This window comes from Magnolia sinica, chromosome 9 (genome assembly GCF_029962835.1).
Source record: "Magnolia sinica isolate HGM2019 chromosome 9, MsV1, whole genome shotgun sequence".
Classification (NCBI taxonomy): domain Eukaryota; kingdom Viridiplantae; phylum Streptophyta; class Magnoliopsida; order Magnoliales; family Magnoliaceae; genus Magnolia; species Magnolia sinica.
This window is the reverse complement of record NC_080581.1, coordinates 83,976,627-84,003,036: the sequence shown is the minus strand read 5'-3', so window position 1 is coordinate 84,003,036 and position 26,410 is coordinate 83,976,627. Positions and strand designations below refer to the sequence as shown.

The 26,410-nt window shown below is 39.0% G+C and overlaps 1 protein-coding gene across 7 annotated transcripts; it reads right to left on the bottom strand.

Annotated features, from left to right (window-relative positions):
* Window positions 1–829: 829 nt before the first annotated feature.
* LOC131255902 (calcineurin B-like protein 3) lies at window positions 830–24,138 on the bottom strand. 7 transcript variants are annotated; one of them, XM_058256835.1, is made up of 11 exons: window positions 23,982–24,088; window positions 19,143–19,279; window positions 18,911–18,997; window positions 18,652–18,806; window positions 18,065–18,147; window positions 17,221–17,301; window positions 12,102–12,210; window positions 5,316–5,368; window positions 3,435–3,515; window positions 1,378–1,490; window positions 830–1,094 (listed from the first exon to the last, which is right to left on the bottom strand). In XM_058256835.1, the coding sequence occupies exons 4-11, from the start codon at window positions 18,773–18,775 to the stop codon at window positions 1,037–1,039; spliced, it is 702 nt and encodes a 233-aa protein (XP_058112818.1). In that variant the 5' UTR covers window positions 18,776–18,806; window positions 18,911–18,997; window positions 19,143–19,279; window positions 23,982–24,088; the 3' UTR covers window positions 830–1,036. The 7 variants fall into 7 exon arrangements, with proteins under 7 accessions (XP_058112818.1, XP_058112821.1, XP_058112819.1 ...); XM_058256838.1 differs by having other exon boundaries at window positions 18,911–18,991; XM_058256836.1 differs by having other exon boundaries at window positions 19,143–19,207; window positions 23,982–24,031.
* Between the last annotated feature and the right edge of the window lie 2,272 nt (window positions 24,139–26,410).

Here is a 26,410-nt window from a genome sequence, read left to right as displayed (position 1 = left end):
TAGAACAACCTCTGAACTTTATAAAATCAACTATCGCCTCTATGGGGGAATATGACTAAATCAAACCTCTAAAACATAACTGCACCTAATCTGATCAATAGTTGTCTATAGTAATTAGTATCCAAGTAGTAGTAGAATCTTGTCACATGCAAGGCCCCAAAGTTATGCCCCCAGTCCAGCAGCTCTACCATAGCAGTCCCCATCTTCATTAAGCATTATTCTTCCATTTCTAGTAGAGGCAACCTTTTTTTAAAAGGATATTGATGAGGCAACTTCATGAATAAGGGGAAAAAAAAAAAGGATCTCCTCAGATTCATTTCAATTTCTCCACAGATTCACGAATGTAGAGTTTTATTAAAGCAAATTGTTTCCTGCTAAGCAGCTACATTATGAAGATTTACCCTCGTAACCAATGTTGTGAAGATGAAATGCAAGGCCAAAAATGTGCTAAGCTATTGGCGTTATATATGGCTGAGACGTAGCACATAGCAGTACAGACCATGAAGATGACCTGGCCAAGAAACCAAGGTCTACTCATCAGGCAACACAGTCAGGTGCGTGAGCCATCTAAGGCATACGTTGGATCAGTCCTATAGGGTAGTAGGTAATGCAGCTCAAAAACCAGTCATGTCCACCGTATAAACGGCCATTGTTTCAAAATGCAGGAAGAATACAAGGTTAAGGTCATCTCCACAATGCCACTGCCACACACAGGACCTGGAAGTCCACACCTGCCAAATTGGCAAAGAAGTATGGACGTGATTATTCCCACGGTATGACTGAGCAAAGCCAGGGGACGATGAGCTATCTACGCTTTGAAGCTTAAGAATACTAAAGGGGCCCTTTTTAATAAGAAAAGTGAGAATGTGCAGTAGTTGAACTTAGAAACAAAGAGCCCACGTTTGTCCTCACAATCACCAATCTCATCAAACAGCGCTCCGGGCCACGCAAACATATGAGGCCCAGATAATCTGGAGACAAACAAATCATAATAACAAACCAGACCAACCTCTTAAATTTAAATCGAAGGAGAACCTCAAGTATCGTCTACTTGTGAGTGGAACACAAAGCTTGGGAATGTAGTTGTGATGTCCCTGTTCAGTTTAAAAAGAAACGAGCAGTCAGTCAAAACTACAGCCTTCACTTGCATTTTTTATTTTTTTATTTTTTTGCACTAAAGAAAAAACTGTCATCTTAAAAACTGTCCTCACAGTTCTAAATGTAGGCCCCTTATGTCTTATAGAACAGGTAAAAACTACCTTGAAAATAACCAAAATTGTATATTGGAAATATGGAAATCTACTCCACCTGCTTTGTAATTCTATCATTTTCAGTTTGACTCAAATAGATAAAGAACACAATCAAATTCCAACTTACTTGAGGTATTGTAGGGTCATATTCTTCAAAAGAGACGGGTGTCGTAAAACAAGGCTCCGCCACTCTTCCTTGTCGATCTTCCCATCATGTTTGGTATCAGCCTCTTCAAAGGTCTGAAGCAGAATTAATGAGAATCATGTATACAAAAATTACCAAATTGCAGGTTTTAAAGCATTGTCAACCATTGAAGGTACAAGCATTGGAATCAATTCTTCCAATGCTCTCTCATCAGTATTATGCAATAGCACGTCTCCCGTAGAGAAGGAAACTGTCTGATAAATCAGTGCCAAGGTGGCGGCACTTCACACACGGATGCACATACACGTGGGAAAAAGACACGAACAAAATGGGAAAACCCCAAATGGTAGACGGAAACATGGCTTATTAGAGTTCCCAAAACAAACCATAGTGACAAATCTTGTTCTTGGTAATTTCCCTTGAGATTTTTAAATTTTTGAGGTTTTTCTCAGGATATTATTAGGGAAAATATAGCCAAAAGTAAAATATTTTTTTATATCACATAACACATTGACAAATTTTCATCATCGACAAACCAAAACCCACCTCAAACTCCACCCGACTTCTCAACTAGGACACCAAACCATGCTACCAACATCATCCTCCAAAAATAAAATATTTAAAATATATATTGTAAATTAATAATAAATTTAAATTTTAAAATATAAATTATAGGGAATTTTACAAAGAACTACCTAACGAATATGGAATTTACACTCCAGTACTTTTTTCAAAAAGCTACCACATTAATCGATATAATTATCATTCCACTACCTTCCGTTACATTTCTTTAACAGCTAGTTGGGTGGGGCGTGAGCAAATGGGTGAGCTGCTTGGGTGGGCCTCGGGTGATGCTTATGTAAAATCCAACCCGACCACTAGATGTGACACTCACGTTAGGCCAAGGGCCCGAAAATCACCCCCATCCTTGATTCCAGTGGACCACATGATTGGAAACAGTGTACAGGGCAACAATCACCCTCCAAACTATTTCACTTGGTATGGCCCACCTAAATCACAGATGGGACTGATTTTTATGCCCCAAGCCCAAATTTTGGTGTGGCATCTAAACTAGGATTACGCATCCAATTGTCGGAGTGGATTTTGCATACACATCACCGTGGGCCCCACCAAAAATCAAATCCGGGCTCCCTCTCTTACTGAGCAGAGAGATCATTTAGGGGGAAAAAAAAAAGGGAATTGTATGGGACTCAACTCTTGATTTTAACAGGGGCCACCATGATGTTCACGTAAGATCCACTCCGACCATAAGATATCTAGGCCCGTATTAGGCCCAAACACAAACAATCAGATTGGCCTATGATTTCAGAGGGCCACACCAAAGGAAATAATTGGGAGAGAGATGTCCACACTTGATTTTTACAGGGCCCACCTTGACAATTATATGAAATTCACTCCAACCACTAGATAGATTCCACACAAATATTTAGGCCTGCAGCCCAAAAATCTGTTGATATTTTGAAAATCTTGCAATATTGTTTCATGTATTTTTGGCAATATTTTCAAAATCTCAGCAATATTTGTCCACTTGAATCACCGATTGAGTTGATTTTTGGACCCTTGGTCTAACATTGGGTGACCCACCTAGTGGTCGGGGTGGATTTTACATAAACATCACAGTGGACCCCGCGTGAGCCACCGACCCATTTGCTAGCACAGCGGCCATGACAGGAGGTAGTGGAATGATAATTATATCGATTAATGAAGTAGCCTTTTGAAAACCTTTTTGAAAAAGGTACCAGAATTTAAATTCCATATTAATTAGGTAGTTTTTTGTAAAATTCCCCAAATTAAATATCAAATTCCTCATGTTTTTTATTATTTTTCCAGTTAATATCACGAGAAAGACATCATATTTTAAAATCTGTTGATATTTTGAAAATCTTGCAATATCGTTTAGTGTATTTTTGGCAATATTTTCAAAATCTCAGCAATATTTGTCACACTGGAACCTACTGCATATTATAAAGTTAGACAGAAACAAGGACGGTGAGGATAAAAGGAGATAAGACGAGTACCTTATCGATTATACTTTCTATCACATCGTCTGAAAGGTTCATACCAGATTCAGCAAGTGTAGCCACTACCATTTGCTTCACCTGTACACCAGAGGTAAGGTCAACTTTTTTTACGGTGTAGGTCAGAAATTTGCTTTTTATAGACATCTTAGAGATAGGCAAGAGGAAGCTAGCTGCCACAAATTAGAAGTTCTGATATGGCATGAACAGCAGGAGAATAGTAAAAGTAACCAAGATTTCAAGAATCTTAGTATGGCAAATTTAGAGGACAGGTTTAACTGTTTGGTCACCAGATTAAAACTTGTCCACACTCCACCCAAATACAGAAGGATTAGGTTCCATATCACATGTGACCATTTATAGCATACTGCCTTCATGGGGATGCCTAAAAAATCTTCCAGGTTAATGATCCTAACCCTTAATCAGTGGCCTAAAAGTCGTAGGTTAAGAGAATATAATGGCCATGAAAAAGTTCAAAGATCGGATGGCTAAGATCTGCATATCCAGAAGATAAGTTGAGGCCACCCTATCCAGGAGGGACCAATCAGCACAATGGTCTGAATAATAGAACCATGGGCCACTCTTTCACATATTGGCTGCACCCTGACACTATTCACGTCCTGATGCATCAGAACCCGATAATTCCTCCATGTTGGAAAGGAAGCAACAATGCAGGAATTTCTGTCCTGATGATGACTGATTAGTGGAAGTGAAAGGAATTTTCTTTGAAGCTCCATGCAGCAAGCACTTTTTTAGAGAGAACGGTGCAATAACCACTACCCAAACCCAACTATCAAGATCTCTAGCTCAGGCCCTTTTGTTGCAGTCAAAGCCTAATTGGAACAAAAAATTAAATTAAAATTTTCCTTCTATACATGTATTCCCATCCTACTAATAACTGTACACAACATTCAAATATTTAATATATATTTCGTCAGGATAATCTTACACATTCTAGATTTTACTTCAATAAATTATTGGCAACTTGACTAGAGATACCCAAGTCCAAGAGCCAAGTGTATTCTCACATGCCGAGACAGATGCAACAGACATGAACATGTGTGTGAAAACTGCATCAATGAGAATAAATTACAACTGGAATAATGCTAACCAGTATCAACTAAAATGGTTTGGTGTGTGCTGCTGTTAGAGAACCTGCTATGCACTATGCCTCAAGATGAGGTGGCATTGATCTAGAGAGAGAAATAGGAAGTTAAAAATTAAGAGCAGTTCACGAAGGTATCAAAAGTTCTCTGATAGTATAGCACTGGCACTCAGAATACTAATGCCGACAAAAAATTGAATAGTTCAAGTCAAGAGCTATACTATGGCTAATCACGAGTTGTATTTCGGATCCTACTTGGGTACGAGATTCGGCAATTCATCAGGGGAGCCCAACCATATCTGCACCAAGGTAAAAGATCAAACCAATCTAGTCAGCAGATGGGCCAAAGGCGTACATGGAACGTGGAGAGTTGCTCAATTCTTTCTAACCGTCAACATGGCCCGCCTAATGATCAGATTGGGTTGATTTTCAGGCCATGAGAAGAAAACAGGTGGCAGCACCTGCTGAATGGCCTGGATCTCACGTACATGCAACATTTGCACATTTGGGGTGCATAGGATTCACTTGGCCATCACATTTCTCTCATGTAAATAGGACTGCACGCTCTTAGTCAATGTAAAACATCATTCATTTTAAGAATGAATCAACATGGATATAAACTCATGCATCAGAAGAAACATGGGAAATTCTAAGTACCTAGAACCATTAACCAATTACAAGTCCAACTAACCACGGCTATGTATGAATTGCCTTAGATTCTATAAGATCATAGTTCTACAAATACTGGGTTTTTTCTTTTACACAATAGCATATACCTCTTGTCTCTCAATGAACCCTTGCTGCTTGAGGTCGTATAGCTGAAAAGAAACTGCAAACAGAAAACATGTAATTTTATATTTCACTCTACATGCTTGAATCTGTACAAGAACAAGAAATGACAATAACAATAAGAAAAAACCAATTAGTAACAAGTGTTTTTAGCACATAACATCATAACCAAATTCATCAACTCAGGTCCTTACTCATGCCTCGGTGGTAGACTCACAAGAGTTTCAACATGAGGCCATGGGTTCGAGTACCCATTGTGGTGAAATCCCACTGTGGTGTGAGTGCATGGGTGTGTGTGGGGTGTGACTGCGTGTAAAAAAATAATAATTCATTGACTCCTTTTTATTGATAAAACTAGTATTATTTTTCTCTTGTTAGAATTTGTTTTCTCATAAATGACAGAATACGTTTTAGAAACTCCTTCAATTACTAGAACAACCTCTAAACTTTATAAAATCAACTATCACCTCTATGGGGGAATATGACTAAATCAAACCTCTAAAACATAACTGCACCTAATCTGATCAATAGTCGTCTATAGTAATTAGTATCCAAGTAGTAGTAGAATCTTGTCACATGCAAGCCCCCAAAGTTATGCCCCCAGTCCAGCAGCTCTACCATAGCAGTCCCCATCTTCATTAAGCATTATTCTTCCATTTCTAGTAGAGGCAACCTTTTTTTAAAATGATATTGATGAGGCAACTTCATGAATAAGAAAGAAAAAAAAAGGATCTCCTCAGATTCATTTCAATTTCTCCACAGATTCACAAATGTAGAGTTTTATTAAAGCAAATTAGTCAAAAGGAAAGAACAAAGGCTACAACACATGCCACAGGCCACCACTCGAACTACAGGAAACAAGAGCTGAACAGGCAAGCAGTTTGTGGTGAAGGGGATGGCAGAAAAGCGGTAGTATGAAGCTGAAGCTAGGGGTGCAACTCAGGCAGTTGGGTCTGGTTGAGGGTCAACCCAACCCAAGGTGCCCAACCCAAATTCCTCTATACTCAGCCCTAAGCCGACCCAAATAAATGTGATTACTGCCAACCCAAACCGAATTGCTCAACCCAAACACAACCCAATTTCAAATCGGGTTGGAGTTTTCCAACCCTGAAGCTACTCAAACCCAAGCTGAGAGAACAGAATGCAGAAACATGTGAGGATATTCATGAAGCGAAAGTCCATGCTGCCACAGCTATAGCTGAACTAGACCGAAAGAGGAAGGTTCTATCAGCCCAGACAGCATAGTATTTTGAGGAAGGAGGAAATCAGTTGGTGCCAAAAGTCCAGAGGTAAATGGATAGAGGGAGATAAAAACTTAGCATTCTTCTGTAAGATCGCCAACACTTGCCACCAGATTAATTGCATTTTATCTTGTCAGACTGATAGTGAAATCCTTTCACACATACTGCAGCATTTACAGAAGCAGTTCAAGGACTTCCCTACCAAACCAAAGATGGATGGGCTAGAGATCGTCCCTATCTCGGAAGAATGCGGATTTTGTGTTAGTGGCATCTTCCATAGAAGAAGTCAAGGCTGCAGTATCTGATCTGAAGGGTGATCGGGCCTGGTCCTGACAGTTATTCGATATCTTTTTATCAAAATGTTGGGACAAGGTTTGCACTATCAATATCGTATCGGCCAATACAGCTGCATTGTATCCGTATCAGCACGATAGGATATGCAAAATGGGGCCATATCAGCCTGGGTCAGAAAAGAAGTCTCTTATCGGCTGATACAGGACGTATCAGCACTGATATTTGGACAGCATATCGGTGGCAGCCAATAGGCATATAAATGTCACGTTTTTCAGTCACATTTTTCATTTTATTTTTTTTCCCTCTTTTCCTCCTCCATTAAATTTTTTCTTGTTTGGGGATTCTTCTTTAGCCAATTTCCGACCACTTTTATCTTGTTTCAAAGATCAAGACAAGGGATTTTGGCTCAAATCGAATGCCTTGTGACCACTTTGGGGAAAATTGAAAAAAAAATTTGTAAAAAATCTACCTTCGTTTGTTTAATCTTGCTGTAATCATGTTGAATCAACATGCTAAGCCCAAAGCAATGTTTGATGTGTATTCAATTTGGGAATATTTGCAGATTTTTTATTTCATTGTTGTTTTCTTCAAAAAATTAGCATTTTCTTACTTTATTTTTTTCAAATAATTTCAGTGATGCGTGAATAAATGTAATGATGATAGATCTACAGATGCATTGATTAAATTAGTTATTTACGACAATTTTTTGTATTTTTGGGCCATTTTTGGCCATTTTGGGGCATTTTCTGAAGGAAAAATAAATAAATAAAATAATTCAAAATAATAGACCTAGGTAAATCTATGTTTTCTGTATATAGATCAACCATCCATTGTTGGATGTTAATTATGAGTGTATTTTTGGGCCATTTAGGGACATCTATTTTTTTGTCCATAGATTAGTTTAGGGGAATGACAAATCGAGGCAGATTTATGTTTTCTGAACATATATCTACTATCTATGTGCTGCTTTCAATTATGGGTGTATTTTTGGGCATTTTCAAACATTTTGAGGTAATTATTTAAAAAAAAAAAATAAAATAAATTCTAAAATTAGTTCAAGGGAAAGCAAGATCTAGGTACATCTATGTTTTCTTAACATAGATAAATCATCTATGTGCTGGATTTTAATTACCATCTATATTCATGGCAGTCCAATGGAATATTTGGTGTACTCGGAATTAGAGCTGGGCAGAATCCGACCCGATCCGATCTGATCCGAAGGCCAGGATCGGGTCAGATCGAGTAGGCCCACTCAAATCTGACCGTACATCGAGTCGAGTTCGGATCAGTGGTCAATCCGGACCGATCCGATCTGATTCGATCTGATCCGCACAACGTTCATTCAACATTGTTTCCTGTAATATTGTCCACTTGAGATTAGGATATACCTCATTTTTTTTAATTCCATAAAATGATCTAGAGAAATAAATACATCATGGTGGGGTCAACAAACCAGTCGGGGGAGTAGTCGATTCGTCTCCTCTCAGGTGTATTAACGTGATAAAACCATCAAGTGTCTCGAGACTCCTGAGTCCTGACGCCTATATTGACGTGACGTAGGAAGCGGATTGGCAGGTATACCACGCACCAGCCATTATTGACGTCAGCAAGTTGTGGGTCCCATCATGAGGTATGTGTTATATCCAAACCGTCCATCCACTTGGCGGGCTAGTCTTAAGGCTTGAGCCGAAAAATAAGATAGATCTAAAGATCAAGTGGATCACACTGCAAAAAGCAGTGGAGGGTTGAACGTCTACCATTGAAACTCTTTTAGGGGTCACAAAAGTTTCGGATCAATATGAAATTTGTTTTTCCTCTTCATCCATGTAGTTGTGACCTTATTAACAGATTGGATGGAAAATAAGCATTATGGTGGGCCCTATGAATTTTTTTAACGGTGAAAATCATTTTTTTTATTTTTCAAAAAATAATAATAATAATAATAAAGCATAAGACTCAATCTGAACCGTACCCAACCTGATCCGACTCGGTTTTCCTGACCGAGTTGGACTCGGTTCGGATCAAGCCAACAATGCAACGGATCGGATCAAGTCAGATGACCCGAACTCGGTCCCGGATCGAATCCAGTTCAGGTCAGTTCATTGAAAATTTCGGACCGAGTCGAGTTGGACCCAATCTAGCAACTCAACTCGATGCCCACCTCTATTCGGAATAGGCTTTGCTTCCTGAACAAGTGAGGTTGTTGGGAAAAGGTAATATGGAAATCAAAGAGAGATGTATTAGAATGGGTACAAGAGGTTAAAAAAATGTAAATGGTTATCGAATAGCGAACATGCTTGGCTTGTAATCTGTTTTGGAGTTGTATTTTTTCCGTGTAATAAAAATCCATTTTTAACCTTCAAAAAAAAAATTATCATCTATGTTTTCTAAAAATCTATGTTTTTTAACTTTATATATTGTGAATTGGAAAAACATGATAGTTGACTACTTGATAGATAATTATGTGATATATCATACCAACAACATCATAGCTTACAATATCCTTTAGAAAAAAAACATTATAGCTTACAACAGGTCAACCCACACACACACACACACACACACACACGATAGAATTCTAGCATAGCTCATTTTTTACCTTTTTGTAATTTTTTTGGCTCCAAAAAAAATAGTAGGATATGGGCCAATACCGATACACAACACCATATCATATACGTTTTTGGCCAGGCCAATACGCCCACCGATACTGAAATAGTACAATACGGGCCAATACCGATACACAACATCATATCATACACGTTTTCGGCCAGGCCAATACGCCCACCGATACTGATATTCAAAATCATGTGTTGGAAAGTTATCCAAGATGACCTTATGGAAATGTTTCAGGAATTTCACAATAATGCATTCATAAACAGGGAGATTAATTATTCATTCTTTGTTCTCATCCACAAGAAGGAAGATGCGGACGATCTCAATGATTCTAGAGCGATCAGTTTGAGAGGCAGTCTTTATAGAATTATTGCTAGAGTTCTTGCATCCAGAATCAGAAAGGTGTTGGGATCAATCATCTCACAATCTTCATTGCAAGTAGACATATAGCTGATGGTCCATTCATTGCTCACAAAATGGTTGATGAATCTGTCAAGAAGAGATAAAAAGTGGCTGTACAGGTCTTTTTCCTTTGATAATGCCATTTGATCACATTATGAGAATCTTGCTTCTGTTAATCACTAGAATCTCCTTTTATTGATCTTCGAAATACTTTCAAAGAAAAAATGATAGACTTTCCCAAAGAATTCTTGCTCTTCAATTATTTTACCAAGATGAAAAGTTTAAATAAAAACAAATGGTGAGAATATAGAAAAAGAGACTAAGATGTAGTTCCCAACAAGAAGTGACCCTCTCATCGCTCCATTTCTAGCAAGCATTTTGGGCCTTTCAGCAACCTCTCTAGTCCTTCAAGAACATTGGTGAAATATAAAGCTAAAAGCAATGGTTAAACACCTGGACTGGACATCAACCTGTTTGGGCATCAAGAAATTGTAGGTATGGAACAGATCAACCAAACTAAACCGTCCACATTGGGGGACCTGCCATGGATAGGTTATTATCTCAAAATCAAACTGATTGAGCAATCCTACCCTCTGATTAGTGGACATTTTTCCTTTTTTCTCAATTTGGACCATAGAGTACTTATACTTCAACCTCCCAACACTAGTCCAGTTAGAAAATCAAATCAGTGAATTTTTGGCTTATGAACTAATTAAATGAGATCCATGATTTGGATAGTTTTATTTGAGTTACTTGTATGTCACGTGTACAATCATCTTTGTGCCTATGCATCAACCATCCCACTCTGACAAGTATCAAGATATTCAGGAGTTATTTGGTACTCTAGGAAAATAAGATAGTGCAACTAACTCAAGTTAAACCCTACAACTTGCGGGAACGGACTCAGTTTTCTTCAACAAACAGTGAACGGAATCAGATTTCCTGTAAAACTCCCATCAAAATCAAATTTTCAAAAGCAGACCGCTGTGTGCAGTGCTATTGTAATGCTATATAGTACCACTCATAGTAACAAGTCAGTATTGCATGCTACAGTACTGCTACAATATTCTTAGCTTTTTTTAGGGTTAGACAAAGGCTGAGATTTAATAGAGTTTAGCAGTTGAGATTACATCTAGATTCCAGTTTCTCTTCTATGATATATAAATACTTGTACATGTCACATGGCTATGAGTAGTGCACTGTGAATAACAAAAAATATTTATTTTGCGTCTGGATTAATTTAAGGATGCAATCCTCCAAGCAATGGTGTGACTCAATTGGGAATATCATCTTTGATGTGACTTTAAACCGAAAACTTTGACTTAGGTGTTAGTGTATTTGCTTTGATTCAGCTGTCCAACACTAGAGCCAACTTGGGGGACTGTTTTTTTTCCTAATGTGACTATGTGAGGTAATTGAAGTGCTAATGCACTGCTAACCCTTCTGGGCGTGCCTGCATTAGTTGGGCAGGGGGGTTAGAACTGGGTGGGACTGTGCAGGCATGCGAGTGTTGTCAATGTAAGCCTCTCCAATGGCTGGCTCCAATGCTCATGTAAAAAGAGCGAGGTTGATGTCCGGTGGCTAGCCAATTGTATAAATTCTGCCAATCTGTAATTTAAGCCGACCCCAAATTGCTTGGATAAAGCCTAAGATGATGATGATGGATCGGCATTTTGCTACTTCTAAAGCTCGATGACTCCAATCACATGGATCACTAGAAGAAGCTTAACTCAGTCCATAACTAGTATAGCAGCCATGTTTCTCCATTACATCCTTACATGATAGAACACAAGTAGCCAATACTGAAAGAAAACCCCACAATCCTAGCATTTCTGTTGCTAGTATTTCTTAACAATTACACTTACCCAGTATGTCCATAGACGTCTTATCAACGGAGGGTGCAAAACAAACTTAAAAATCAAAGCAACTGTACTTTTAAAAGGTAAGTTTTACAATTGGCTTTGATATTACTCTAGATGGTCCTGTAATTTGATACCAAGAAAGGTAAAAGTAATAGAAGTGCAAATGATTTTTCTATACAACCAAAGCTAGTGTGTATTTAACCTATCCCAATCTTTAAATGGTTCCTAATTTGAACTTTAATCAGCATTTCTCTTACAATAGCATAGCCCTTTTGTTATGCCAACAACTATTCCGCATCAGATGGGTGTATCTGTGAAAATAAACAATGCAAAGATCAAGTAGAAATAAGCCATAACTTACACTCAATCTTGTCATCAATTGGAGCGTTGGGGTGGAAGACAGAAAGGGCACGTGCAAATTCTTCAAAGCCTAATATTCCATTGTGCTTCGTATCAAATAAGTCAAAGACCTGAAATTTTTTAACATGAGAGTATTCATCAGAAGCAGAGGATCAAATAAAAGCATATCATTGACAGTAACACAAAGTTAAGCCCATATATGCTGAGAATAGTAAATAACCATTTTAATAACATTATTACATACAACTAATCAATAGATAAAGTGGCAAATGAACTCAAAGAGAGGTGTAGTAAAGCACATGGTTTCAACAAGTTCAAACCAAAGGTCGTATGGCTTGGTTCAACATTTTCAGCCAAAGAAGCTACAAAATTTGATTGGTTTATATAAGCGGCTCAGAATCAAATCAAGAAAGCTTACATCTTTTTTTAGAGAGAGATAACAAGAATTTTATTAAGAAGCTCGCAACAGCGAGAAAAGAATACATCCCAAAACAGCAAAACTAAGAAGACAGCATATCTGCAGAGATGGCTTTTAAATTAACAGCCCAATTCGAAATCAAAAACTTAACTTTCCTAATGACCTCATCAGCGCCCACTCTCTCATTCCGGAAGCAACAGCTATTCCTGACACCCCAAATAGCCTCCCACTTCACTTTTCCAACCTTGCCGACTCCACCCCCAGGCCGTGCCCACATGAATTCATCAACTGACTCCGGCATCACCCAAATTGGTATTAAATCAGCTTAAATAGTGCTCCCAAACATGCCGGGCGAGTGGGCAATGGAGAAAAATATGATCAATCAACTCTACATTTTTCATACACGAGGCATATATTGGGAAGAGCAAGCGATCTCCTCCAAAGATTATCCACCATGAGGATCCTCTTCCGACCCACAAGCCAAACAAAAGGCACCACACGAGGAGAGGCACCATAAAACTAGAGATGATAGAGATGCAACGAGGTAGAAGGTTGATGCAGCGAAGTAATTAACACGGAAAAAAAAAAAAAAATAGACCGAGAATTTGTTGAAAGGATGTGCCGACCAAAGCAACAAATCTCTATCTTGAGAAGGGGGAATATCCTTGAGGAGCTCCAATAGTCTGACGAATTCAACAATCTCTTCATTCAACATATTCCGACAACAAAGAGGGTTCCAAACAACACCACTGCAATTAAAAAAGCAATCCGCTACTAGGATAAAATGATCAGGAGAAAGATAAGCTACTCTAGGGAACAAGTCTTACAGCACCGAATTACCACACTAAACATCCACCCAAAACCGAATGCAAGTCCCATTACTGACGGAAAAGGCAAATTCAAACCAAGTGTTTTGTCGCCACAACCACCTTTCAAATGTATGAGGCTCTGTATAAGGAAGATCATGAACCAGTCGCCCCTCAACACTCCATACTTGTTCGCAATGACCTCCCTCCACAATCTTTCCAGCTCAAGGCCGAATCTCCAAATCCACTTCCCTAAGAGAGCGATATTCATGTCCCCCAAGCTCCTAATCCCAACACCCCCCTCCTCTAACAACTAACAAACCTCTTCCCACTAGAGAAAGTGAAACTTCCTCCCATCTTTAGCGTCATTCCAAAAGAAGTCTCTTCTCAGCTTCTCAAGCCTGTCCAACATAAACCTTGGGCACTTGAAAAGAGAGAAAAAATAAATGGACATATTAGAGAAAGCCACCTTAATGAAGATTAGGCACCCTCCCAATGAGAGGTACCGACAGTTCTAGCCCGCTAATTTCCTCTTTCAATGACCCTATCCCAAAGGTGCTTATTCGGCTTCCAATGCAAAGAGGCGAGCCAATGTCAAAGGAAAATATCCCATCTTACACCCAAAAATGTCAGTGAGATGGCACAACTCCTCATAGCACACTTGAATACCCAAATCCCATATTTAGCAACAGTGATTTTCAAACTCGAAACGACTTCAAAACAAACTATAATCTTATGGAGGTTATCAACCGAGACTACATCCGCATCACAAAAGAGCAATGTATCGTCTGCATACAGCAAATGGCTAATCCACGGCCCGGCATCTAAAGTCAAAAACCCGTTAAAGAGCCCATTATCCTCCCCTTTCCGAAGCATCTTACTGAGCGCTAAATCCACAACAACAAGTCGGGCCACCCAATACGGAAAAATCATCATGCTCCAAGTTACCCGACCACCCTTTGATTTCTCATGGGAAAAACACACTATATTAAAGTCCTCCCAATGACAAAGATTAATAACCAGGCCATCTCTATGATTCGTAGCAGTAGTCAGCATCTTGTGAAATATCCACCTCCAGGCAAAGACAAACCTAGATCTCGCAATATCCAATTGTATAAATCAATAAGTCATTTGAAGATAAGCTGCAACAAGACTACTACCACCAAGCTCTATAAATAATCCCATACCTGAGAGAGCACGCCCAGCTTCACCCAGACCACCTGCATCCCATGCGAGCTTTACACCGACACCCATTATCCTTCCTCAACACTTTTCCCCTTCGTCGTGACCTCAAGATCTTCTGATATTATTTTTTCCCCCTCACCTGGGTGTTGAGCAGGGTGTCTCATATCCGTTACGATACGGCCGTATCGGCCGATTTTGTGACCATAACCGCTATTACGGGCCTAAAGAAAATAGGAAAAAAAATTTTAAAAAAAAACATACCTCTTTTTCTTTCTTTCTTTTCTTCTCCTCCTCCTTCTTCCTCTTCTTCTTCTTCTCGGACTGTTGCGGCTATGGCCCTGCTGCAGCTACGGATTCTTCTTCTTCTTCTTCTTCTTCTTCTCTCTCTCTCTCTCTCTCTCTCTCTCTCTCTCTCTCTCTCTCTCCTTATTCTGTTGAGGCCCCATTTATCTATTCATTATTTCTATTGTTGGGTTGTTGCCTTTTGTTGGTAACAAGGGAGTTTCCTTTCTTGCCTACTAAAGAAAAAGATAATCTTACGGTGCACGCTGAACAGTGCACTTGCACTGTTTTGTTACATGGGCCCACCTTAATTTATGTGTAGTATATCCATGTCGTCCACTATAATGTTTATTTTCCATCGAACCTGTTGCTAAGGTCACATGAACTTTGACCTTAATGAAGGGATAACACAAATAGTAGCTTGATCCCAAAAAACAAAAGTCTTAAGAAATTTTTAACGGTGGGAATTAAATCCTTATTTTGTGGTTCACCTAAGATTTGGATCAGCCTCATTTTTTGGACCAGGCCCTCAAATAAGTTGGCAAAAAGGATGGCCCACATGGATATACAACAAATGCATTAAGGCGGGCCCCACTTTTAAAGGAATACTCACTAGTGGTCCACCGAAGATTTAGATCTACCTGAATTTTTGGACCATGCCTTAAAATGAGTTGGCAAAACAGATTGATGGCATTGATATACAAATACATCGAGGTGGCCCGCCTGGCCCACTAGTGGTCCACCTGAGATCTGGATTTACCTTTTTTTTTCCAATTGTTTTTTGAAATAAGACCATTTGATATTTTTCATTTTTCACTGTCAAATAAATGTCCACCAATCCATTAGTGGGATAAGTGCCAATAGATTGTATTAATTTGAGGTTAGTTTGGGGCATCAAATGGTCCTTGAACCACCCCCAAATCGACAACACTATTTGCCTCAATTTAATTTTAATTTTTTTAAAGATTTATGGGGAAAAATGATATCAAATTGTTAGGTATATGAATTATATAATAGGATACAAAAGTCCCTAAACTCTATATATTGAAATAAAATGCACGTGAGTCACAAAGTATGCAATGCACTAGTACTATAAATAAAAGGAAAACTTGAAAATATAAGATGTTTTGGTATTACATTCATTATAATAAATTTATATAGATATTATAAAGTTATAAAACTAAATATAAAAGGTTTGCAATTAATTTCAGGTTGTTTGGTTCATAAATTCATCAGACAGTCCGATACAACTTCTCACCAAAGAGTGGACCGTTACACCACCATAAACATGTTCCAATTTATAAATGAATGCATATTGGGAATGCTTAGAATATTTCAGATTTAATCTATATTTTTTCATATTTTTTTGGAAAAAAAAAATTACACCGTTACGGGCTGTTACGCTCCCGTATCGCCGTTACGCCCCCGTATCCGTATCGGTATCAGTGGGCACCGTTACGCCAACCGATACCGATACGGAATACCTTGGTGTTGAGAGCAGCTCCCCCCTGCTACAACATCCCTGAAGGACCTGCTACTTGCCCCCTTTGAACTATCATGTACCCCAGTCTCAACCCTAGGCACCTTTGTTTCAAGAAAGTTTACATTCAAATGTTACTTTATTAGTCCCTGAAGAAATCAGGGTAACAAAGACTATATTTTGGCTCTCTAGTCTCTAGAAATGGCTGAAACCAAATAAAACAGTCTTTCTACTCTTCTTGAACAGGAGCAACTTGGGATGAAGATTCTGACACACAGAAACAAAGACAGTGAACAGTCTCCAGGGCCTCAGGCTGCAAAATTGACAAGCCTAACTAGTTGATTTTCACTGCAAAGCCTTAAAGCCAAGCAACATCCATAGGATTAAAGTCTCCTATAAGATAAAGTCCATCAAGAAGATGAGTCGAATCCTAGCAACACTTGATTATAAGTTATACCCTTGACAACTTTTTTTTACTGTAACTTGCAGTGCTATACCCAACAATGAGCCCACTTTTCAAAGATCATATAAATGTTTTATTCAGTCCCTCTATGCATTATTTCTTATTCGAGCAGAAGTAAAGAAGCATTTGCTACTGTGCAACTCAAATATGATTCATCACATTTTTATGTTTCGATAAATTGCAAAATGAGAAGAGAATTACTTCTTTTTTTTTAAAATGAGAAGAGAATCGTGCAAACAAACTTTATTCATAGATTTCTCTCTGATCAATAGCATAATTGCCAGTCAAATGAATTGCTAATAGAAGCTATGCATCATACAACACTACATGGTCTAAAAACAAAATCAACAGTTAAACTGGTGGTAATGACATAGAAAATAGCCAGTCAAATGAATTACTAATAGAAGCTATGCATCGTACAACACTACATGGTCTAAAAACAAAATCAACAGTTAAAATGGTGGTAATGACATAGAAAATACATACATGAAATAGCATAGAACATACCCGATCAGCAAATAAGCTCTCCTTTTTGTTTGTCTTAAATAATGCCAACTGAAACTCTTCCTGAAATATGGTAGGAGAAAATATCATTATCATTTGTTTTTCCAAATATGGCACATTTAGTTGAACTACTATATAAGGATGAAATGGAACATCATCAAACATGGGCAAAGAAGAACTAATGGCATCCCTTCTTATGAACACATAAGAAAGTAAGAGGTCTAGTCTAACTCAATCATGTCAGTAATGATTGCATTAAATATCAAACTCTAACCACATGGAAGAGAGAGAGAGAGAGAGAGAGAGAGAGAGAGTGTGTGTGTAGGTTGACAACTGCACAATACTTCGACAATCTTGCAAAACTTCGGTGCAGACCAAACCGGCTGATGCCTCAGGAAAAACCTTTTTGTACAATCATGTTGCCTTCATAAAGTTATCAAGCTAGTACACCAAGATTGCAAGATTTCCGTTCAGTTGTGATCAATTTTTTGAAAATGAGAGTTTCTCTATGCCCTTGATAGAGTGGTATCGCAGCAAAGGATTCTTCTAGCCAAACCCAATTAGTTGGGATAAGGTTTAGATGATGATGAGAGTTTCTTGATGGCGCGAGATAAGGTTTAGATGATGATGAGAGTTTCTTGATGGTGCGAGATAAGGTTTAGATGATGATGAAAGTTTCTTGATGGCGCGAGATAAGGTTTAGTTGATGATGAGAGTTTCTTGATGGCACGAGATTGGACGAGAACACAAACTTATCATCCAAGATCTATTAAATACATCATGCAGGTCTCTTCTTGAAATCACACAGCTAAAAGAGTATGTCTACCTTGTTTATCAGACCGTCATCAATAACAGCACTGCTGATCTTCTTAAACAGCTCATATAATGCTTCGATTTCACTTACACTGACTGCAAACACATTAAAGCACAACGAATTACCTACTGGTGTTAAATCAGCAAACACAAGATAATCTGTTGTTTAATAACCACAAAGTAGAACATCTGTGTACCACCTAAAGTGTCAACTTGAGGCAGTAATTGTCCAATTCCCTTATGGTTGATGAAGGTAAAGCATAATTGAAAAAAAAAAACAAAAAACTCAAAATGGAAAAATAAACACTCGCTAAACACTATGCCAGCAAACCATGCTTAAATGTCAAGTTTTTGAAAAAAGAACAACTTCAAAAAAAATGCAAAAAAAATGAAACTAATATATTGTAGCAATTAGAGAATCCATTTGCAACAATTAGAGAGACATACATTAAAAGCAATGAACTCATCAGTCTAGAAAAATATAGGAGCTCTATAAAACTATATCTTCATAAAGCGGAACAAAAGGCTTTCCTGATTGTATTCAGGACCAATCCAATATGCATTCAGGAAGAAGAGTTTAGACAATGCTGGGTTACATACAGACTGTTTCCCTTGCTAGAACTTCAGGATCTTCAAGGCCCTTCGGATGCTTAGATAAATCGAGGTCACAACACTTAACCAATACAGAAAACAGATGCTTCAATCCGTCTAGGCACTGCAACATGATATTCCCCGCTCGTCAAAACACTCCATACCTACACTCACAAAAATGAAAATCATGCAGTATTCAGGTCACTCCAATCAAGATGGCAATCAATATACAACTACAACTAGATGGCACCTAGGTAACTGAAAGAACCTTTGACTATTTTGTGCTTCTGCTGACCCAAGCCCAAGTGCATGGGATCATAGAAACCAAAGAATGAACTCAAAACTTTATCTGTGGCTGACAACGAAATGAAGATGGCCATTATTGTCTGAGCTTGCAAGGAACACTCTTTCAGTTGTTAAGAGAACTCTATAATCCAAAAGAAAATCAAACAACATCAAAACCCAAAATTTTGGATCAAAAGACAACACAAAGCACTCACCTCAGGGCCAAGTATTTCCATCGAGGACTTCCAAAATCTCAATGATAGAAACTCTCCTCAAAGCACTCACTCCATAACCAAGTGACCATTTCACACCAATGGAAAAAATGGATAAGTTCAACCAAAATTCCAATGCCCTTTTTTGGAAAGGTAACCAAAATTCCAGTGTCAGTAACAAAACATAAATAACCTTCCAGAGTTGCATCTTCAAACAAGCCAACTCCCCAGTGTGCAGGATGCTTGGACCATAAAATAAGTTCACATCCAAGTTTGAAGAAAATCACCCAAGCCATATGATTTTCTGGATACAAACTTCCAAATCAAGTTGAAATTATCACCGAAGAATCAGGTTCCACATTCTATTCATAGCATTTTGTCCTTTATTTTGCAACAGAGGATCATAATTCTGCAAATAACAATATGTAGCAGTAAGCATTACCGGCTTACCGCTAAATATCAATTGGCTTGTTACCCTTTCATAGCAACAGAAAATAGGACAGATCACACTCCAAGTTCGAATACTACATTAATGGGATTGCCATTTTTGCATCACTAATTCCATCCCTACTAGCAAGAGGCTCCCCGTGGTTGGCATTCCTTGCCATCACTGTTGATAAGGCTCCATATTTAGAGTGATATTAGAAGCTAGCAGCAGAGAAAGGCATTGATTTTCATGTATTAAATAATTCTAGATATTTAGGAGCAAAGATTGAGAGAAGAATCATGGTCACAGAGGGACTGACAGCGTAAGATTCCAAATCCAACTTCTAAGATAGAGGTATTCATTGTTTTCTGATCATTCTTTTAAATAAAAATCAAGATAGGAAGAAGAACAAGCTCCAATAGAAGTCAACCCAGGAAGCAGCAAGCTCCATGTCCACCTTCTATGTGGGATCCATTATCCTTATGTTGTTTAACAGTAAAGCAAATAGCTTTTGGTTAAGAAGGTTCCCACATCACCATATTACCGCTAGTCCATGTTTTAGAATCTCGACCTAATCAATAGCCTCCTTAGCATATGCCAAGGTGGGAAGAAATGGTCCAAATTGAACAAGAGAAGTACCATAATCCATAATAAAGAGGTTTCGCGCCACTAGGCAACCCAGAATAGCCACATCATCTATCAGTTGTGAGAAGAACTATATTGACACTCCATCATCCAAAAATAATGCATTTGCCATGTCTCATCATCATCATCATCATCTAAGCCTTGTCCAAACAAATTGGGGTCAGCTACATGAATCCTTTTCTGCCATTCCACTCAATCAATGACCATAACTTCAGCTGGACCATAGGTCATCAACTATTTTCTTACTATCTCCACCCAAATCCTTTGGGGCCTTCCCCTTGCTTTTTTAAAGCCTTCAACTTGTGCCAACTCACTCCTAACTAGCACAATTCTTGGTATCCTTTGCACATGACTAAAGAATCTAAGGTGTCATTTGATAGAACTTATTTTCAGCACTTATTACTTATTTTCAGCATTTATCATATTCAGATCATTTGGCAAATCCATATTATTTAGTGCTTAAATTAATTTTCCCCAAAAATATGGGTCTTTTTTTCAGCTACCCTTCCTTCACTTAATGTTAAAGGTTGAATGCTTAAAGTAGTGTTGCATTAAAATTTCTTTTCACTTTTGACTAAAATATCGCTAAAATTATTTCAAAATTACAATTCAACACTTTAAGTTTTCAGCACTTAATCTTCATAGCTTATTTTTCAATTTATCGAATGGCACCTAAATCACCTTCCCTCTTCTTATTACCAATTGGCACTTCTCCTAAGTTCTCTCAAATGTTTTCATTTCTAGTTCTATCCTTCCTTGTCTTGCCACTTATTCATCTCAACATTCTCATTTCAGCTACGCTCTCATCCTATAACCATGTTGTTCCTTAACAGCCCAACATTCTGTACCATAAAGCATGACTGCTATCCTATAAAATTTCCCATAAAGCATTGGCCAAATCTACAAAGCCCATAAAGGATTCACAATTTCAGCATATCATAGACCATCTCGTAAACAGGCATGTTTTGGTGACACCCCATTCACTATTCGAAATGGAATAACCCCAGATGACTATAGCTGTCTGAAAATAGTTCTCTATGGCTTTCAGCCAAAATGAGTTAGGGAGGAGTCTGTTAACCGCCTGCTTCACATGTGCCAATTGGTGGCACATGTGCAGTATGCAAACCATCAATGTGTCATGTCGTCACATAAAAGTTTCATGCCTCAAATATCAGGCCCATAGTTTGGGCGGGCCACATGAGTAACACACATTCTGACCATTCAATGGCTGAGTCAATGGGTGCTATCATCTACAATGGCGCCTAGCAAATGAAATTGGGTTAGATTGACTTTTGCATGTCACCCAAAAGCCCCTGAAGGAATCTTACCACAGGTTTTAACATTTACCATATCAGAAAGATTCGCATTTCTAGACCTTCTAATGCAAGATCTGACCATCTAAACAAAGCTCTTTTATTAAGAAAAATGACAGCAGATATAACCCATGCATTGAGGGCCAAACCTCCAAGAAAAATACACAAATCTTATGTCACATAAATGATTCTAGTCCTCAACTCGGACCGAGTCTCATCTAACTTGAGCCACCAAGAACACTACATATTCATCAAATCGAGGGAAGCCGCCATGGAAGAACATACCCTAACCAGCTTGCCTCCTACATTACACAGTATCAATACCTTAAATGAATCACATACTCCCACGTGGATTCTTCCACAGGCAACCAATTGCAACTTGCAATTGCGTCCAATACTCACAGGCGAAGTTTTCAAACTTCAAAGAATTGAAAAGGGATCACCTTACGTGTGATATAGCCCGATATATAGCTGTATCTCTATAAGTCAGTAATTCAGTTCCCAAATCATCTCACCGATGCCCATCCAGTCTCAGAGTATCAGTACTCGAAACAAATAGCATGCTCTTTTTTTTAATTGGAAACGAATCACATACTCCCACATGTGAATTCTTCCACAGGCAAACAACTTCCATCTTGCAATTGCATCTATTAGATTACTCGCATGTGCGTGTTTTCAAAGTTCGAATAATTGAAAAGGGATCACCATGTGTGATATAGCACCCTACGTAGCTGTAGCTCTATAACTCATCTTCCCAAATCATCCCACTGATGCCTGTCCAGTCTCACTTGCAGAAATACAAACTTGGTTCCTACCTATGAGTCAAAATCACCTCGCTGTGTTTCCTGTGGTTTCAGATATCATCTGATGCAGTACACTGTTCAGTACTTGTCCATTGATCTGGATGCTCTATCCAGTCCAGCCCACTCTTTCATGGCCCACCAAGCCAATATCACACTTACTGGCTGATCCTAGCTATCTGAACAAATGCTGTTCGAACATCCATCAGTTTTCCAAGACACTGATCAGATGAAAAGGATTGTCAGATTAAAGTGACTGTTCTAAAACATCAACAATTCAGGTTGTCCGACCCTTGTGGAGTATCCTTTTCCGATGAATGGTTTATGCTTTTATTTGAGAGAGAGAGAGAGACAGAGAGAGAGAGAGAGAGAGACCCTCACACAGCATCCCAGATTCCCAGCTAAGATTACAATAAAAATTCAGCAACCATAAGGCAGGATCTTCGAACCCCTTCCTTGGCCAGCCTGTCTGATAAAACATTCGCATTGCACTGAACATGATTGAAGTATATGGATCTCTCTGAGCACTGTGTGGAGTATCTACTTCAATGATTGGATATTTATAGGTTGAACTTATTGTTCTGTCCATTTTGCAGGCCCTTGAATGGATAACTAGGATTGTTTGATCAGCATGATTTTAAATCAACAGCCCAAGATAAGGGGGTTGGACCAGACAGACAGGCTAGATCAGTGAATGGACAGTCCTCATGTCCGGTAAACCTTAATCTGACCATACTAAGGTGCAGATGAGTTGCATAGAATCATTCACCTTTCTTTTAACTATCAGGGATCCAATTCTCTTCAGCAAGTTGAAAACTACTGGAATAAAACAAGCCTTCTAAATATTGCCACTAAAATTCTAAGGACTGTGCTAGCTAGACTTGAATAGGCACCTCCTCTCCCAAAATCAAGATGTGCCGCAATGAAAATCAGTCCAATCCATAGGGAATGGTGTAAGATCATGCCCACATGAGTCTTGGAAAATCCTTATTTTCAGAGAAGCATTCATCCTGGTGCAGTGCACCAGATGAGTGGATTGGATGGAATATAAACACCACGGTGGACCCTACACAATTTGGACGGTTTTAATGGTGGGATTCCCCATCTCCACTGTTTCACATGGTGTAGCCCACCCAAGTATTGAATCCGCCTAATTACTGAGCCCCGGTTCAAACACAGGGTAAAGCACCTGATTGATGGGGTGGATCTCCTCCACATGAAGACGTTCCATCCACCTCAGTGAAAGTCACCCTCCCCCCAAAAGTCCGGCAACCGTTTTCAAAATTCAAATACAATCTACGCCAATTCCCCGTGTTCCTTTTCCTCCATGAATAATAGAAGGATCTCAACAAAACCGCCGAATTCAAATTCAAACAAAAATTCTACAATTCAAATCCAAAACCAAAAAACGAAAAAAAATAAATAATAATAATAATAATAATAATAATCCTTGCAATCAAGACAGCAAAGACCGATCCGGGAAAAAGAAAAAGCGAAGAATCAGATGGCGAGATCGCACCAAACCAGAAGGGAATAAGGAATCCGATCTGATCTTATTTGGAATAGTAGCGAAGAAAGATCGTGGAAATTCAAGAGATTAGGGTTTGAAAAGCAGAAGAAAACAGAGAAGAAGCTGAGAGAGAGAGAGAGATCTAACCTTTTAGAAAGCAGATGAAGTCATTGAGTGGAAGAGATAGGAGTTGAGATTCCGCAACATGTCTTCCTTTTTATATTCTCTCTCCTCTGGTGAAGGGATGATAATGATGGAAATGGTGAAAAGAAATAGAGACAAAATCCAGGGGAGTTTTTTTCATAACCCGCGGTAGGCTAACTCGCGCCAGGTACACGGCCGTACTTTCAAAAACTTAGAGCCACGTGGATAGATCTTCCATTACATCCACACCGTCCATCAACAATCCTCTCATTTAATCGGACGCGGATTGGGTAGTGAAGCCCAGGCCCATCCGTCCGGGAATGGATTAGGTGTGGCTCCACCCCGCCCAGTACGTCGCGGACTTTACCATGGGGACACTTGTATTTATGCTACATCCACGCCGTCCATCTGTTTTTCCATGTCATTTATGAGCGAAAAATAAAGCATATCTAAATATCAGGTGGACCATATTACATAACACATTGATGATTGATTGCTCTACCGTTAGAAAGATCCTACGGCTCTCATTAATGTTTATTTATCATTGAACTCGTTGAGGAGGTCACCTCGACATGAATGCAGGAAGAAAATAAATATAAACTTATACGATACTTTTGTGTACCACAAGACCTTGTTAACGGTCAATCACCACTGTTTTTTTGGGTATGGTCCACCTGCGATTTAGACCTGCTTTAGTTTTTGGGGCTCATGCACTAAAATAATCAAGGAGTGGATGTAAAATAGATATGTGAAGGTGGGCCCCACGGTAAAGGCCGCACCATATTCGGTGAGGCCGGGCCGCAGCTAATCCACTTATACAGCTTCCAGGTCGGTGGAGGGAACGGATTGGCTACTTCCCCTGCCACCAGCCCCGTGGATGGTGGTAGGTGCTCTGTGTTTCATCCATTTTTACAGATCATTTTTGGGATAAATCCCAAAAATGAGAAGGATATAAATCTAATGTGGTAGGTGCTCTGTGTTTCATCCATTTTTACAGTTCATTTTTGGGATAAATCCCAAAATTGAGAAGGATATAAATCTAATCCGGACCACACCAAAGGAAAACAATATTGATTGGATATCCACCATTTAAATCCTCCTAAGGCCCAATGTACTGTTTATTTGAAATCCAATGTGTTGATTAGGTCATACAGACCCAGCTGAAGGGAAAAACGAAGATCAGCTTGATCTAAAACTTTTATGGGCCCCAAAACTTTTTTAATGGTCAACATTCATTCAACACTGTTTCCTTTAATGTGGTCCACTTGAGATTGGTATATACCTAATTTTTGGTCTCATATCATAAAATGATCTAGAAAAATAGATGGACAGCATGGATGAAACACATACATCATGGTGGGGTTCACAGAGCACCGACCACCAGCCATTGGCTGGCAGGAGGAGTAGCCAATCCGTTTCCGCCGGTGGAACCCACTGTGATGTATTTAACTTACATCCACATTATCCATTTATTTTAACAGCTCATTTTAGTAGATTCCAAAAAACAAAGCAGATGGAAATCTTAGGTCGACCGTACCATGGGAAACAATCGTCATTTAATCTCCATCATTAAAATTTCCATAGGCCACCGTAATTTTTATTTGCCATCTAACTAGTTGAAAAGGTCACAAAGACTTTGTGAATGGACCATATAGATATCAGCCGAACTTCTGTTGCGGATGACGGGTTTTTAACAGTAGATTAACAGTAGATTGCCAATATCTCCTTTATTATTTTCCGCATGAGATTTGGATCTACTTATTTTTGGAATCATGTTTTCAAAATGGATAGAGGGTGTGGATATAAGGCACATACATCACATGGGCCCCACGGTTAGGGATACGATTACCTCGGTGGATCCACGGATCTATCAAAGCAGCGTCCCACCCGAGCCGGCAAGTGTTGATTGGCCAAATATATACAGGTGGTTCCTAATGTCGTAATTCGACACACACGGATTAGCTAGTGACGGGATGAACAGGGAGACTGGCTACTTGATGTAGAGCGGGTCGCAAACAGTTTCATGGCCAAGATGGATCAGAAAAGGCCCGGTCAACGACAGAAGTGATCCGGACCATCGGACCTTAGATCGGGCGTATCTTGCAATTCGGAATGAATTATCTAACGTAAAATATATGATTTTGGGGTAGAACGAGCTACTTTAGCCAACCAACCCCGCTACGCAGGGTTGCGCAGCCCGGAATTGCGAAAAACCCCTTGATCGATGGTCGTTTCCCTGTTTTAATTTCGTTTTTACTATAAATAGTAAGTTTTAGTTTGATTATAACTCTTCATCCGTCGGGCTTTAGGAGTTGCGCCCAACGTGAAAAGAGCTTAGAATAATTAGGAGAATGGTTTGGTGAAGCCAAATAGGACACTTACTATTTTTGGCCGAAAACCTTGCGCACTAGTAGACATCACGACCGTCTATA

Coding starts and splice junctions, on each gene's coding strand:
- LOC131255902 (XM_058256834.1), bottom strand. CDS start 18,775: ATGTTGCAGTGCCTAGACGGATTGAAGCATCTGTTTTCTGTATTGGTT. Junction 12,211..17,220: donor TATGTTCTATGCTATTTCAT/GTATGTATTTTC, acceptor AAAAAATTTCAG/GTCTTTGACTTATTTGATAC. Junction 3,516..5,315: donor GGTTCATTGAGAGACAAGAG/GTATATGCTATT, acceptor TCTGGTGTACAG/GTGAAGCAAATGGTAGTGGC.